The sequence below is a fragment of the Rhinoderma darwinii genome, chromosome 2 (assembly GCF_050947455.1).
Source record: "Rhinoderma darwinii isolate aRhiDar2 chromosome 2, aRhiDar2.hap1, whole genome shotgun sequence".
Classification (NCBI taxonomy): domain Eukaryota; kingdom Metazoa; phylum Chordata; class Amphibia; order Anura; family Rhinodermatidae; genus Rhinoderma; species Rhinoderma darwinii.
In genome coordinates this window covers 84,570,268-84,584,963 of record NC_134688.1, presented here as the reverse complement: position 1 = coordinate 84,584,963, position 14,696 = coordinate 84,570,268, and the positions used below count along the sequence as shown (strand labels likewise).

Genomic DNA, 14,696 nt, shown 5'->3' with positions numbered 1-14,696 from the left:
GCAGCAGATCAAACCTGTCGCCTACATGCTTTGGCTGCCTCCTACCCTCAGGATCCCAAACTCCTTCCATGTTTCTATCCTAAAACCAGTGGTTCTGAACCGCTTTACCAAGACTCCTAGCCCTGCGGTTGCCTCCAGTGGTCCTTTAGAAACCTTGAAGGTTAAGGAGATCTTGGACACCAAGAGAGTGAGAGGAAAAACTTTTTATTTGGTGGATTGGAGGGGGTTTGGTCCAGAAGAGAGGTCCTGGGAGCCAGAGGAGAATCTCAACACTCATACCCTTATTAAGAGGTTTCTCTCTCGTTCTGGTCCCAAGAGGAGGGGGCATGAGAGGGGGGATACTGTAACGTCCGTGGTCGCTGAACACAAATTCCTTCCATCCAGTCGACGCCCTTCTCTCCAGAGATGTCTGCACATGTGGCCGTCCTGCTCCACAGTGACCAACAGGGTGCGCTCACGAGCTCAGTCCAGACTTAAGAAGCCAGCGCGCACGCATATTGGAGATTGAGCTAATTGTTCCCAGAGCACCCTGGGCTATAAGAAGGTCCCAGCCCCATCATCCCACGCCTGAGCGTTGTTGTGGTATTCCTAGTTTGTCTTGTAAATGGTCCACTAGTGTTTCCTGCTCCCAGTGTTCCCTGTTCCTGTATCCTGTAACCTGTATCCTGATCTAGTGCCGTGCTCTGCTGTATACCACGCCTGTCCTGTTTCTCCACGCCTGACGACTACCTGCTGCCTAGTTCCTGCCTAGCCTGCCTTGCTACTGTCTGAGCTGCCACAGGTACCCTATATGAACTATAGACTCTGACCGGCGCCCTGTTGGCCAGCTGCCATACCGAGGCGGTACGGCCCAGTGGGTCCATGAACCTTACGTGACAATGGCAATGATATTCCCGAATGGCAGTGGCCTCTTTCAGCAGGATAATGCGCCCTGCCATCTGCAAAAATTGTTCAGGAATGGTTTGAGGAACATGACAAAGAGTTCAAGGTGTTGACGTGGCCTCCAGATTCCCCAGATCTTAGTCCAATCGAGCATCTTAGGAATGTGTAGGAAAAAAAAAGTCTAATCCATGGAGGCCCGATCTTGTAACTTTCAAAATTGAAAGGATCTGCTGCTAATATCTTGGTACCAGATACCACATCCTACAGATGTCTTGTGGAGTCAATGCCTCGATGGGTCATCTCTTTTTTGGTGGCACGAGGGGGATCTACACAATATTAGGCAGGTGATTGTAATGTTATGACTGATCGGTGTATGTTTTTAGAAGTCACCAGAGATTTCCCTAACCATATAATAGCACAAAGTCACGAGAAAAGTGCATTTCTACAGGTCATGGAACTCCATAGTGATTCCTAATATTTTGTATCATTTATAGTGAGGCTGCATGGAGACCTTTTGTAGTCTAGCAGTCCAATTTAACTATAGGACGGCAGCTGCAGTCCACAGCAGCGCACTGTGTTGTAAGCCACTCAAAGTATTCTTCAATTGGAAAATTGCTCTGCAAAATATGTCTCTATGGAGTCCCAGGAAAAAAAATAGTACTGCAGTGCAATGAATAGTGGTTCACACCACAAAATGATTTAACCACCTGTGGTTTATGAAAACTATGGCAAAGAAAAAGTCGTGCCCAGTTACTTGTGCTTTGAGAAACACATCCACTTTTTCTTTGTACTACTTTTTATAAATACTCTTAGGCCAGTTTTACACGTAGAACCTATAGGTAAACTATGTTTTGTTCAGTAGACCTGCATGGTCCAGTTGTCAAGCCAGTCATTTAGTGTGCATTTAAGGAGGATGAAATAAGTGCAACCCTTACCCCCACCCCTCACTACAGCCTATAAACTGAGACATCTATCCTTTTGTAAATAGGTTACCTCACCCTTTAGATGACTGTTTGAATCCCAGGTGTAAGGCCTCATGCACACGAACGTATTTTTGTCCTCCCGTAAATACTGGCGTAAATACGGGTCCTTGGTCACATGTATTCGACCCGTATTGCACCAGTATTTACGGACCCGTGCCTGTAAATATGGGTCCGGTGTCACCCGTATTCCACCCTTATTTACAGGCACGTTTTCGCTGCAAAATTACACTGCAGTAATCGGCAGCCCTTCTATCTATCAGTGCAGGATAGTTATGCCAAATACGTCACAGTAAGGACACTGATAATGAAGTGCTGCAAACAGTGTGGGTGACCCCCAGACGAAGGCATTTGCCGAAACGCGCGTCGGGTGCGTGCGTCTCCTCTGTGTGCAACCATGTCCATTGGTATGTAAATCTATCTTTCACCGGTCAGTAACCTTATTCTGGTATTTCAGACTCTACTGAGCCTGTTTGCAGCACTTCATTATCAGTGTCCTTACTGTGACGTATTTGGCATAACTATTGGACTTTGTCCTCATTATATTTACTAATTGCCATCTCATACTTAGCAGTCGCTAATATTGTCTGATACCCTGTTTGACTGTTTCTACTAGATTTTTCTGTACATCATGTCTGTAATCTGCTCATAACAAATGTTAATTATTTATTCTTGGTCTAACACAGGTTGACGCCTATATCATTGTGTGACTCATCTTTTTATCCATCTTTTAAACTTGTTCATGTTTTTATGTAATAAAATTTATATATTTTCACATTTCTATATTGTTGTGTACCTAAGTTGATCATTCTTCCATTATAGTGTCTTATAGCATCACTTGATCAATGCACCAAGGTTAACTTGGTCATTACTAAGGATTCTTGCATAGTGCCATCTATACAATCTGTAACATTGTATTATAGTTAGATGTTTACATTTTTGCACTATTTGAACTAAAATCCCTCCGTGGGTATTTATTGGTTTTCATAATTACGGCCTGAAATAGGACATGTTCTATAAGTTTCAATGGCACGGGCACCTTCCCGTAAGCATACGGGGAGGTACCCGTGGCCAATAGAAGTCCATGGGCCCGTAAAAACGTGCCGTAATTACAGCCCATAATTACGGGCGTTTTTACGTTCGTGTGCATGGGGCCTAAATATGTAGTTGTGCTATTGTCTTGTTTTTGCAGGTCCCTGGAGGCGCAGGCGCAATATTCTGCGGTGCTGTGATCAGTGATGCTCCATCAGGGGTGAGGTGGATGAAGTGGTGACAGGGAAGAGGGGAATAGCTGACAGGCCCTGGAAGATCCTGGTATGCTGCGCCACGTCGCTGGTAGGAGGGGAGAGTGCAGGAGCAAATAAAAAGAAGGGGATTTGGTGCCCAAATTGAGAAGGGAAAGCGGAGCTCAGTGAGGAGGAGTGAGTGCCTATTGTGAGAGAAAGAGAGGATCTGGTGAACGAGATGGCTTGTCTTGCTGCAGGGCAATATAAAACTGGAGGCTGTGGATAGAGGTGGATGCCGGAGGTTGCCCAAAGTCTGTGCAGAGCTGATACATGGACTGCTGTGGTGTAAAGTGTCTTACTGGCATGGTAGCTCTGGAAAAGTCTGCTCATGCTGTGGGAAAAGTCAACCAGGGCAGGGCACCAGTAGGGGATGTTTGTAGTGGTGCCTGGAAAGGAGGACTAGGAGTTCCCTTTAGGTAGGCTGGAAAAGGAACCTGCTGTGGGTCTGCTTGCCCTGGGAGCTTGAAACATGGCTTGGTAGTCCTGGAACAGGCTGTGTTACTGGAATCCATTGGAGTAGGTGGTGGTGGTGGGAGTCCCTTTAGAGTAGAGCCCTGTGTGATGGCTACCCGAATCCTGGAGTGACTGGAGGTGGTAGTAAAGAGACCTGAGTGAGGTCTGGTGGCGAGCAGAAGTAGTGCCTGTCTAGCGTGTATTGTAGAGGAATGGACAGTTGGGTCCTAGAAAGGATAGTCCCTGAATGGTGGGACGAAAGCTATTAGATTGCTTGGGCCTGTATGACAAGTTCTGGAAAGGAATAAGTAGGCACTTGGGAGCATGGAAAACCACCTGAAGAAAAGGGCAGGAATTGAGGATAAGGCGGGAAGCTGTGTGGCGGGGATCTGGTCTTAGGTAGGGAGAGACCCACTCAAGGATATGTGATTGAAAGTTATTGTTCAAGTTTCTGTGGCACTAAAAGTGGAAGAACCATTATGCTTGCTGTGCCTCTTAAAAGAGAAAGTCGCAGTATGATTTTGTGCCACTGTAAAATCAGTCATGTTCAGTAAAAGTCTTGTTCTACATATATTGGTCTGTGACTGTGTTTTTTTTAGAGTGGCACTACTAGAGAAAACGCCACATTACATGCATCAAAGATGTTACTATAATGGAAGGTATTAAACACTCACTTCAGGATAATGCTGAAAGACTAAAAGCTTGTGATGCTCCAGCATCCCCTCAGTACCAGATCCAGCTGCTATGAGGCAGACAATGTTCTCATGCTGTAGAGGAGTCAGAAGGCTCAGTATCCTCCACTCTTGGCCATAAAGCGTCTTCAGTGGGGGTGGGAAACATTTTATGATAACACCCTTACCATACAGAGCACCAAGCCACAGATTTGCAGCCAAACTCTCTTCTCGAAGCACCTGAAACACAAAGAAGACCTGTTATATTGGCACTATAATGATGTAATTGCAGATGTCATAATGTGCTCTCAAAATCTTTTGTTGTTTTTGTCCAATTATTTGATTTATGGGAAATCCACAGAAAGTTTATTAAAAATGTAATCAATATTGGAGTAAAAAAACGACATGGTGTTAAAAGGTAGACATTCACTTTAAGGCATCATTACCACACAGTGTAATAGCATGAAGTACGTTAGACTCTGTTCACAAATGTGCCTCCATCAGGAGTTTCCTCACATTTGATGCCAATATTAGCGCAGAATTACGGAACCCCAACATAAGTTAATTGGATCTATTGTATGGTGGATCCAGCAGGATCCAGCATAGTTATAAACTGCAACCATGATGCCAGTGTGAACATAGCCTTAGTGAAATGCTGTTTCTACTGTTTTATGGGTCTCTGGTGGTACAGTGGCTAAGAGTTATGGAGACGGGAATAACTGCAGTCTGGGAGACTGTTTTTGGCATTTGTGGGAACAGTGACGGAAATTTATGGGCGCTCTGGCTGGCACCACTTGTGTAAACTCTTTGGGAAGCATTTATTGCGCACTCCGGCTGGCAAAATGGGGGCATTACAAGGGTAGAGTGTGAAGAGATCACACAAGAGTAGTAGACCATGCATTCATAAAATATATTCTGCGTTACACTGCAATGTCAACAGCAAAATGTAGTCAGGAGCCATGTGAACAAAAGAGCATAATCACTTAAAGTGTAGCTAAATGTTTGACAAACTTCTGACATGTCATAGTGACATGTCAGAAGACTGGATTGGTGGGGGTCCGAGCACTGAGACCCCCACCAATCGATAGAACGAAGCAGCTGAGGTGCTCGTGTGAGCGCTCATCCGCTTCGTGTCTATTTCGGCTTTTTCCGGAAATAAATATATAGTGTACGGGCTCAACAGAAAGCCTATGAGCCTGTACTCCGATACATTGATTTTTGGAAAAAGCCGAACACACACGAAGTGGCTGAGCGCCCACACGAGTGCTTCAACCTATTCGTTCTAGCGATTGGTGGGGGGTCTCAGTGCTTGGACCCCTACCAATCCAATCTTCTGACATGTCACTATGACATGCCAGAAGTTTGTCAAACGTTTAGCTACACTTTAATCTCTGGGCATGGTTACAGCTAAGATGAGTCTGATTGGGCTGGCGGAATGTGTGGATGAAGTCCCAACTTTTTTATTGGGATGTTGAGAGATGCAGTTCCAGGATGGAGAAAGAAACTTCCATGTACCCATGTTATCCAATAAAATCCTGGTGTTTGACAATTAGCATAAATTGCTCAGTTCTGCTTCAGTTTGGAGGTGGGAGGCCATAACCAACTGAATTAAAGGGTTTTTACCATTTTAACGCTAAGATAAGCCATCAGCAGTGCTGTAGCCCCTTCATTCTCAGGATCCTGAAGGTTAAACCTCCACCGATCAAAAAGTGATGGCACATCTTAGCAATATGCCATCACTTTATGAGATGGAAAAACCCCTTCAATGTCACTTCATATTGGCAAAGAGCAAACCTGTAGTAGAATAAGTCCGTCCACTGGCTGTGTTGGAGGGCTGCTCTTCTCTTGTAGGACTCCCTCCTGGTTTTCCAGCAAACTCTCACCTCTGACCAGCAGACAATGTTTTGCTCTCCTCACTAGTGAGAATAAAAGAATTACAATGGACGCAGATCAACACAAGGATTTCTCAATAAACAGATTTAATGTCTATAGTTACTTATAGATACACAGGATTATTATTTTTTCTTACCTATGATGAACCCCAAAATGCTTAATAACAAAAAGATGGTAATGATAGCCACGAATACAGCCACACGGTTCCCTGAAAATTACACAGGGTTCGTCAGTATACTTTTCCGTTTTTACATTAGAAACAGCTAAAGATTAGTTAACTTATCCCACGACTCACATGTCCCTGCATACATATGTCATACATGGCATCTTGAAATCATTTTCTATGTATTTAAAATGTGAGGTGTATACTGTATGTCATCTTATATTTCATATATCTGGTGATCTGCAAAAAAAAAAAGTGAAGTTGCCTACACCCCTGTATTAGGGATTTCATAAACAGTAATCCCATTTATAGGCCAGTTTCAAAAAGCGTAATACGGGCGCATCTCTGTGGCCATATTACTAGCGCAAATACCGGCCCAAGCTTGGGTCTAATGACTCAAACAAACAGCATCATACTTATCTATGGTGCTGTTAGTTCGGGTCATTAGGCCTATAGTCAGGCAGGGATTTGCGCCTGTATTACGCTTGTGTTAAAACCGGCCTTACAAGAGCTTACTGATAATAGAATAGGCAAATTATTGAGAATTAATAGTTTTTCAACAGCTTTTGTCTACACTTTAGTAGGTATTTTTGGTGATGTGTATATATATTAATATATATATATATATATATATATACATATATATATATATATATATATATACATATATATATATATATATATTTATTGTATAAATCATGTACAGAAAATATCCACATATAAATATAGGAAGACATTATTTAAACTGTGAAATGTATGTGTGTTTGGCATCTATAGATTCTAGGCTCAGATCTAAATATAAAGACATGCTAGTATATTATGTCACCTTTCTGAGTCACTAGTTCTACGCTTTTAAGTCATGGACTGTTTGCGAACACTCCCTTTGTCACATGTTTCTTTGATGGACATCAAAGTCTGTGGTCATTCCCTTACTGAAACTGCTTGCATTCCACGGTTGCTCCCTCGCAGCTTTCACCCAATCACAGGAGGCGTTCCAGTGCGCACATCTCTCTAGTTCAGCTGATAAGAAATCCAGTCAGAGAAACATATGTCCTCCCCCAACAGCACCTGTATTTCCCAGCTTCCCAGCCTGTGTGATCATACTCAGGGCAAGAGAAAATATCATTCATTCTGAAACTGAGATTTATAAAGTGGACTGCACGCATTATGACATTACGTATATACAGACATTAATAGCTTCAAGGCACAATAAAATAGAAGAGATTAGAGATTTGTGTGGATCTGATTAACCATACTTCTATAATGCCTTCCTTACCTGCAGTAGTCATTGTATTCTATTATTCATCATATTTGGGAATTAAAGGAGTATTCCAGCTTCCAGCATTTTCAAAAATGTTAGATTGGTGGGGGTCTGACCGCTTGGCCCCCCACCGATCGCCAGTATGGGGGGATCTAACGGTTGGGGGGGGGGGAACGGTGGGGGTCCCATAAATTGGACACCCACCAATCTAGAATTTTTCACCTATCAAGTGAATAGGTGAAAAATGCTGGAGGCTGGAATATACCTTTCAATTTTTTATTTATTTATTTAGTCTTTCTCTTATATTTCCACCAGAGAACTATGCATCTTTCCTCCACTAGGGTGCTTCAGTATATGAGCAAGGTAGACAGACACAAGGAGGTAACTTTAGGGTGTTGCTGTTGCAACTGGGCCCCTCATCCTAAGGGCACCCAAAAGGTTCCTCTGACCCATATGAAGTGACCAATACTGTAAATTACACATTAGAGTTGGGGTCCCTGTTAAAGATTTTGCCTGAGCATCAAGTTAAGATCAGACCACTCTAAAAATTATTGGTTCTATAAAATCAAAGCCCTGGAATCCTTCAAAGCCTATTTTAGAAATGGGATGGGATAAATTCTGAGAAACCCCATTCTTATGTTCTTTTGCTAGCAAAGGATGAGAAGAAATTAAAGAATCCGAAACCTTGCAAATGGTATCCAAACGACAAAATCCTAAAACATTATGTATACGCTTCTGATGAGTAGCAAGGACACTGGAGGGATTGTGAATACAAACAAAATTGACCGAAGTGACAAACCTACTAACAAAAGCGTATGGACAGGTTTTCATTATGACACAAACCCCATAAAGAAACATTTTCTGTAGATCAGTGTTAAAACCTCAATTATTATTTTTTTATAGGTGATAGATAGATAGATAGATAGATAGATAGATAGATAGATAGATAGATAGATAGATAGATAGATAGATAGATGATAGATAGATAGATAGATAGATAGATAGATAGATAGATAGATAGATAGATAGATAGATAGATAGATAGATAGATGATAGATAGATAGATAGATAGATAGATAGATAGATAGATAGATAGATAGATAGATAGATAGGTAAAAATCTTTAATATTGAAATATTCTTTTCAGACGTTTTTGCTCACTGTGTGTGAACATACCCAAACACTGCAATCAGTGTTGGACGTTGCTGGGCAATATTTCCAGTGGGCACAGGCCATCTTGTTAGGGACATTGTCTTATTATATCATTTGTTCATCTGAGCCCCGTAAAGGACTACAGGGTATGATTTCCTGGCTAGCCTGAATGTCTAGAAATAATATTTCAAATTCTGCTAGGTTTTGTTTCCTCTTCAATTTGATAAAACAGATCAAAGTCTAAATTCTTCATTGATTGCATTTATCAAACATTCACTGATTCTGCTGGAAAAGTCATAGATTATTGAAGCAGAATATTATTGTTGTTGCTGCACCTTCAGAATATGGATTGAAGTAATTTAGGCACCCTCAAACTCTGTATTGTGCTAGTCAAGGTATATATAGTGCAGGAGCAGTTCCATTACAAAAAATCAAAATTGCCCCCCTGCCATTACTGGTTTAGACTATCACATATGATGCCCTTGAAGAAGAGAAGGGTAACATGACTCTTTTGCTGTTAACCCCCTTTTTTCTTAACTATAGTTGCTCTGATTCTGGATAGGGGGAGCTCTGTGAAGGTTTTCACAGATCATAGGAAAGGGGGATAGGGCTAGCCTGAGATTGGCCCCTTCTCCTAGGTCCCATTATAGCTATATTGGTGTCAAGGTCTGTAGCAGATTCGGAGTCCAGTGATGGACACAATCTGGTGGGGGGTTGTAATAGCCAGTGCAGTCAAGTAACAGTCCAGGTTTGGTACACAGATAAGTGGCAACCGGTTGTAGCATAAGGCAGAGATGTGGTCAGAAAACAATTCAATTTCACTACACAGATAAGCGGCAAAAAATTGTAGCATGAAGCAGAGACATGGTCAGAAAAAATACAAGTTTAGTACAAAGATTAGCAGAAACAAGTTGTAGTGTGAGGCAGAGACGTGGTCAGGAAACTTTATAAGTTCGGTACACAGATAAGCAGCAATAGTTTGTTGAGTAAGGCAGCAAGGAACTAGACTTCAGGCACAAAGTGCAATATTCTGGCAAGGAGTCAGGGCAAGTGGCAGACTTTTATAGGAAGCCAAAAGGGTGAATCCAATCAGACAATCAATGCAAGGTAATAGCCGATCATCATTAGGGCGTTTTGGGCAGCCACCCAAAGTACAATGCAGTTTGGTCACATTTTTGCCACGATTTTTCCGCGAATCTCTGCAAAAAAATGTGACAAAACAGCATTGTGTATGTCCTGCAAAAGGACCTGCAAACATAAGGCTGGGTTCACACGACCTATTTTCAGATGTAAACGAGGCGTATTATGCCTCGTTTTACGTCTGAAAATAGGGTTGCAATACGTCGGCAAACATCTGCCCATTCATTTGAATGGGTTTGCCGACGTATTGTGCAGACGACCTGTAATTTACGCGTCGTCGTTTGACAGCTGTCAAACGACGACGCGTAAATTGACTGCCTCGGCAAAGAAGTGCAGGGCACTTCTTTGCCACGTAATTTGAGCCGTTCTTCATTGAACTCAATGAAGCACGGCTCAAGATTTACGAGCGTCTCAGACGCCTCGTAAATTACGAGGAGGAGCATTTACGTGTGAAACGAGGCAGCTGTTAACAGTCTGTCTTTTCACACGTAACTGCCTCTCAGCGTGTGAACATACCCTAAAGGTCACATGACCATATGTCTGGAGTTCTTGTTACTGTTTAGAGACTTGCTGGTCACATGACCGCAGGTCCTAGAAGAGCAGCAAGAGAGAAGACCGTGAGGTGAGCTGCTAGGTAAGTATAAGAGCGGATTTACATGTGCGTGTGCAATTTGCGCGCGCAAAAGGCACTTAACAGCTCCTTGTGTCATCCCCATATGATGCGCGGCTGCGTGATTTTCGCGCAGACGCCATCATTATGACACTCTGTTTGTATGTTTGTAAACAGAAAAGCACGTGGTGCTTTTCTGTTTTCAATCATACTTTTGACTGCTGTTGCGCGAATCACACGCATCCCACAGAAGTGCTTCCGTGTGGTGTGCGTGATTTTCACGCAACCATTGACTTCAATGTGTGCTTGATGCGCGAAAAACGTAGAAATATAGGACATGTCGTGAGTTTTACGCAACGGACACCCGCTGCGTAAAAATCACGGACTGTCTGCACGGCCCCATAGACTAATATAGGTCCTTGCGAGGCGTGTGAAAATCACGCGCGTTGCACGGACGTATATCACGTTTGTGTAAATCCGCCCTGAGGGTATGGATTTGTTTAAGGGGTCTGGGGTCTGTATTTAGAGGGTCTGGTCTGGGGTCTATATTAGTTTAAGGCGGGGGTGGGGAACATTTTTTTTGCCGAGGGCTATTTGGATATTTATAACATCATTCGCGGGCCATACAAAATTATCAACTTAAAAATTAGGCTGCTATATTTGGTAAAATATTTAATTAACTCACCCCTAATGTGATGGCATAAACTGCTTCTCTGTGGTGAGGCGTGTGATGTTAGCCGGTATTGATGATGTTGCTACTGCGTCAGTCAGTCTGCAGCGCAGTCTTCTCTTTGGTAAGTGTAGAAAAGAACTCGCAGCAGTAAGTTGTTTCGACTTACTTACTTAAAGGGTTTTTCCCATCAGGGACTTTTATGACCTACCCACACGATAGGTCATAAATGTCAAATAAATGCGGGACCCGCCTATCTCTAGAACGGGCCCCCTAAATCCCGTTCTACCTCTCTGTGTTCCTGCTGATTTCCGACCATGAAGAAGAAAATAGCATAACTAGCTGAGCTGCGCTGTTTCGGTAACTCCCATAATAGTGAATGGCAGTTACTGAAGCAGCACAGCATGCGAGTTAAGCTGTTTCCGTAACTACCATTCAGTTCTATGGGACTTAGGAAACAGCGTAGCTCCGCGAACTACGCTGTTTTCTTCTTCATGGTCGGAAATCACAAGCTTCAGCCACAACACAAAAAGGTAGGGGACCCCGTTCTAGAGATAGATCTGAGACCCAGAGGTGGGACGGCATCTATCGGACATTTATGACATATCCCGTTGATGAAAAAAAACAACTTTAAGTTACTTGGACCTCACTTTGCGTGCTGTGATGGGAGTGGACCAGTCCAGTCACCTGATCTCATGTCACTGTCTCAGGTCAGGTGACCGGACTGGTCCACTCTTGGGCTGGCAAGCACCGACCTCACTCAAACCGCCGCTGCCACAGCCATGCTTAGCCCCGTCCGCCCTTCTCCTGCTCCTAAATGAGTGAGTAGGGTGGACAGAGCCAAGCAGTGAATGATGCGGCGGCAGCGTGGTTTAAGGCTGGGCCAGACCAAATGATCACGCGGGCCGGGCGTTCCCCACCCCTGGTTTAAGGGGTTTGGGGTCTGTACTTAGGGGGTCTGGTCTGGAGTCTGTTAGTTTAAAGGGTCTGTAATTAGGAGGTCTGGGGGTCTGTATTAGTTTAAGGGGTCTGGGGTGTGTATTTAGGTGGTCTGGGGTCTGTATTTAGGTGGTCTATATTTAGGGGGTCTGGTCTGGGGTTTGTATTAGTTTAAGCAGTCTGGGGTCTGTATTTAGGGGGTCTGGTCTGGGGTCTGTATTAGTTTAGGGGTCTTTATTTTGGGGTCTGTATTTAGGTGGTATGGGTTCTGTATTAGTTTAGAGAGTCAGGTCTGGGGTCTGTATTAGTTTATGGGGTCTGTATTTAAGGGGCCTGGTCTGGGCTCTGTATTAGTTTAGGGGTCTGTATTTAGGGGGTCTGGTTTCTGTATTAGTTTAAAGAGTCAGGTCTGGGGTCTGTAATAGTTTATGGGGGTCTATATTTAGGGTGCCTGGTCTGGGGTCTGTATTAGATTAGGGGTATTTATATAGGGGTCTGGGTGCTGTATTAGTTAGGGAGTCAGGTCTGGGTTCATTATTAGTTTAGGGGGTCAGATCTTTGGTCTGTATTTAGGGTGCTTGTTCTGGGATCTGTATTTATTTAGGGTGCTTGTTCTGCGGGTCTGTATTTATTTAGGGTGCTTGTTCTGGGATCTGTATTTTTTAGGGGGGGTATGGTCTGGGGATTGCAATAGTTTAGAATGTCTGGGGTCTGTATGTATTCTAATTTATTAGTCTGAGTAAAAGGGTATTGTCTGGGCACATCAATAGGTCATCATTATGAAAAACCGGTCTGTGCCCAGACAACCCCTTTAATGTATGGTCCTGGGCCTTGGCATCTGAATTTTTGTGTTTCTATAGAAGCTGGAAAAGGCTGCAGAAGCAAGGAACAAAGATGTCTCATCAGGAGAAGTCGCCATACCGGTCGGGGTCAGATGGAGAAGAAAAGAGAAGGACTCCCATCAGAGAAGACGTCACTTGCGAGTCACTGGATCTATAGAGGATCTGTCCCCTCTCCTGACATGTCTGTTGTAGGAAATCCTTGTATTCCACATAAGGTCTTTGTGTACCCAGGACTAGTAGCCAAATACGTATTACCATTCCCGTTGTCAAGAGCAGGGGCGTCGCTAGCACCGGGCCTTCGGGGCCCTGGATCTTTGGCCCGGTGCCCCGGATCCCCGGCGACTGCCATATTTGAGTGCGCAATTTAACCCACATCGCATCTATAAAAGTTACTATAATAACTGGGGCCTATGTAATAAAATACCCCTGTTACTATAGTAACGACACATACTTACCCATATTTCTTCCGAGCATAGCAGAAGTTCTGACGTCTTCTCGCGTCATGACATGTAAGTGTAACGCTACGGTCTGCTGGGCTCCTGTATCTAAGCCTACCTTGTGGTAAGCTTAGATACAGGGTCTACCAGACCGTTTCACACATGGACCCTGTATCTAAGCGTACCACATGATATTCTTAGATACATGGCCCATGTCTGATGGGCTCTGTATCTAAGCTTACCACATAGTAGGCTTAGATACAGGGCCCCAGCGGACCATAATCTTATACAGTGGTAGGCTTAGATACATGGTCTAACAGACAGTATCACACATGGGCCCTGTATCTAAGCCTACCACATGTGTTACCAATGTTTTTTTATGTGTTTGTGATTTTTTACAGGATCGGTTGCTGGACTACGTCGGATTCGAGAACTACTTCGATGACGGCTTTTTTTATTTTCAATAAAATGGTTAATGAGGGTTGTGTGGGAAGGTTTTTATTTAAATAAAATATTTTATCTATGTCTTTGTATTTTCTTTTAAACTTTATTACTACCGCTTTAGTAATGGCCGCTGGTTGATTGACAGTGTCAATTACTAAGGCGGGGCTTAGTGTTAGCCGGTGCAAAGGCTAACACTAACCTCCATTATTGCCCGGTACCCGGGTAAGATCCAGTACCTGACTATCTGTACCGATGGTCAGGCACTGGGGAGGCCGCAGGCTGGTATTATAAGGCTGGGAAAGGCCAAAAACAGCGGCCCTTCCCACTCTGGTTATGCTAGCCTGCTGCTGCTGTGTTGTATCAAGCTGGTTATGAAAATTGGGGGGGACCCCACGTCATTTAAAAAAAAAAAGTTGATCGTTCTTTAAATAAATAATTGGAAAAAATATGACATCCCATCCCCCTTTTTCATAACCAGCCAGATACAACACAGCAGCAGCAGCAGCCTAGGATTACAAGGGTGAGATGACCCACTGTTCTGGGCCTTTCCCAGCCAAATAACACCAGCCTGCGGTCACCACAGTACCCGTTCATAACTACAGATGATCGGGTACTGGATCATACCTGGCTCTTCCCGACACTCCTGGTGGCGGTGAGTACTGGGGTAATAATGAGGGTTAGGGTTAGCCTCTGCACTGGCTAACATTAAGCCTCGCCTTAATAATGGACGCTGTCAATTAGCCAGCAGCTATTAATAAGGAGGTAGTAATAAAGTTTAAAAAAATACAAGCACGTAAAAAAAATATTTTATTGAAATAAAAAAATCCACAGAACCCTCATTAAACATTTTATTGAGAATAAAAAAAGCTGTCAT

At 43.5% G+C, this 14,696-nt stretch overlaps 1 protein-coding gene across 3 annotated transcripts in view; it reads right to left on the bottom strand.

Annotated features, from left to right (window-relative positions):
- AMHR2 (anti-Mullerian hormone receptor type 2) overlaps positions 1–14,696 on the bottom strand; it is a 65,870-nt gene that overhangs the window by 33,404 nt on the left and 17,770 nt on the right. For 2 of the 3 annotated variants that reach the window (XM_075851847.1, XM_075851849.1), the window contains exons 4-7: positions 7,262–7,348; positions 6,302–6,373; positions 6,067–6,188; positions 4,276–4,512 (exon numbers count right to left, since the gene is read on the bottom strand). In XM_075851847.1, the coding sequence (XP_075707962.1) occupies positions 4,276–4,512; positions 6,067–6,188; positions 6,302–6,373; positions 7,262–7,348 (518 nt within the window). The remainder of the gene's footprint in view (positions 1–4,275; positions 4,513–6,066; positions 6,189–6,301; positions 6,374–7,261; positions 7,349–14,696) is intronic. The other variant, XM_075851848.1, reaches the window with a different exon arrangement.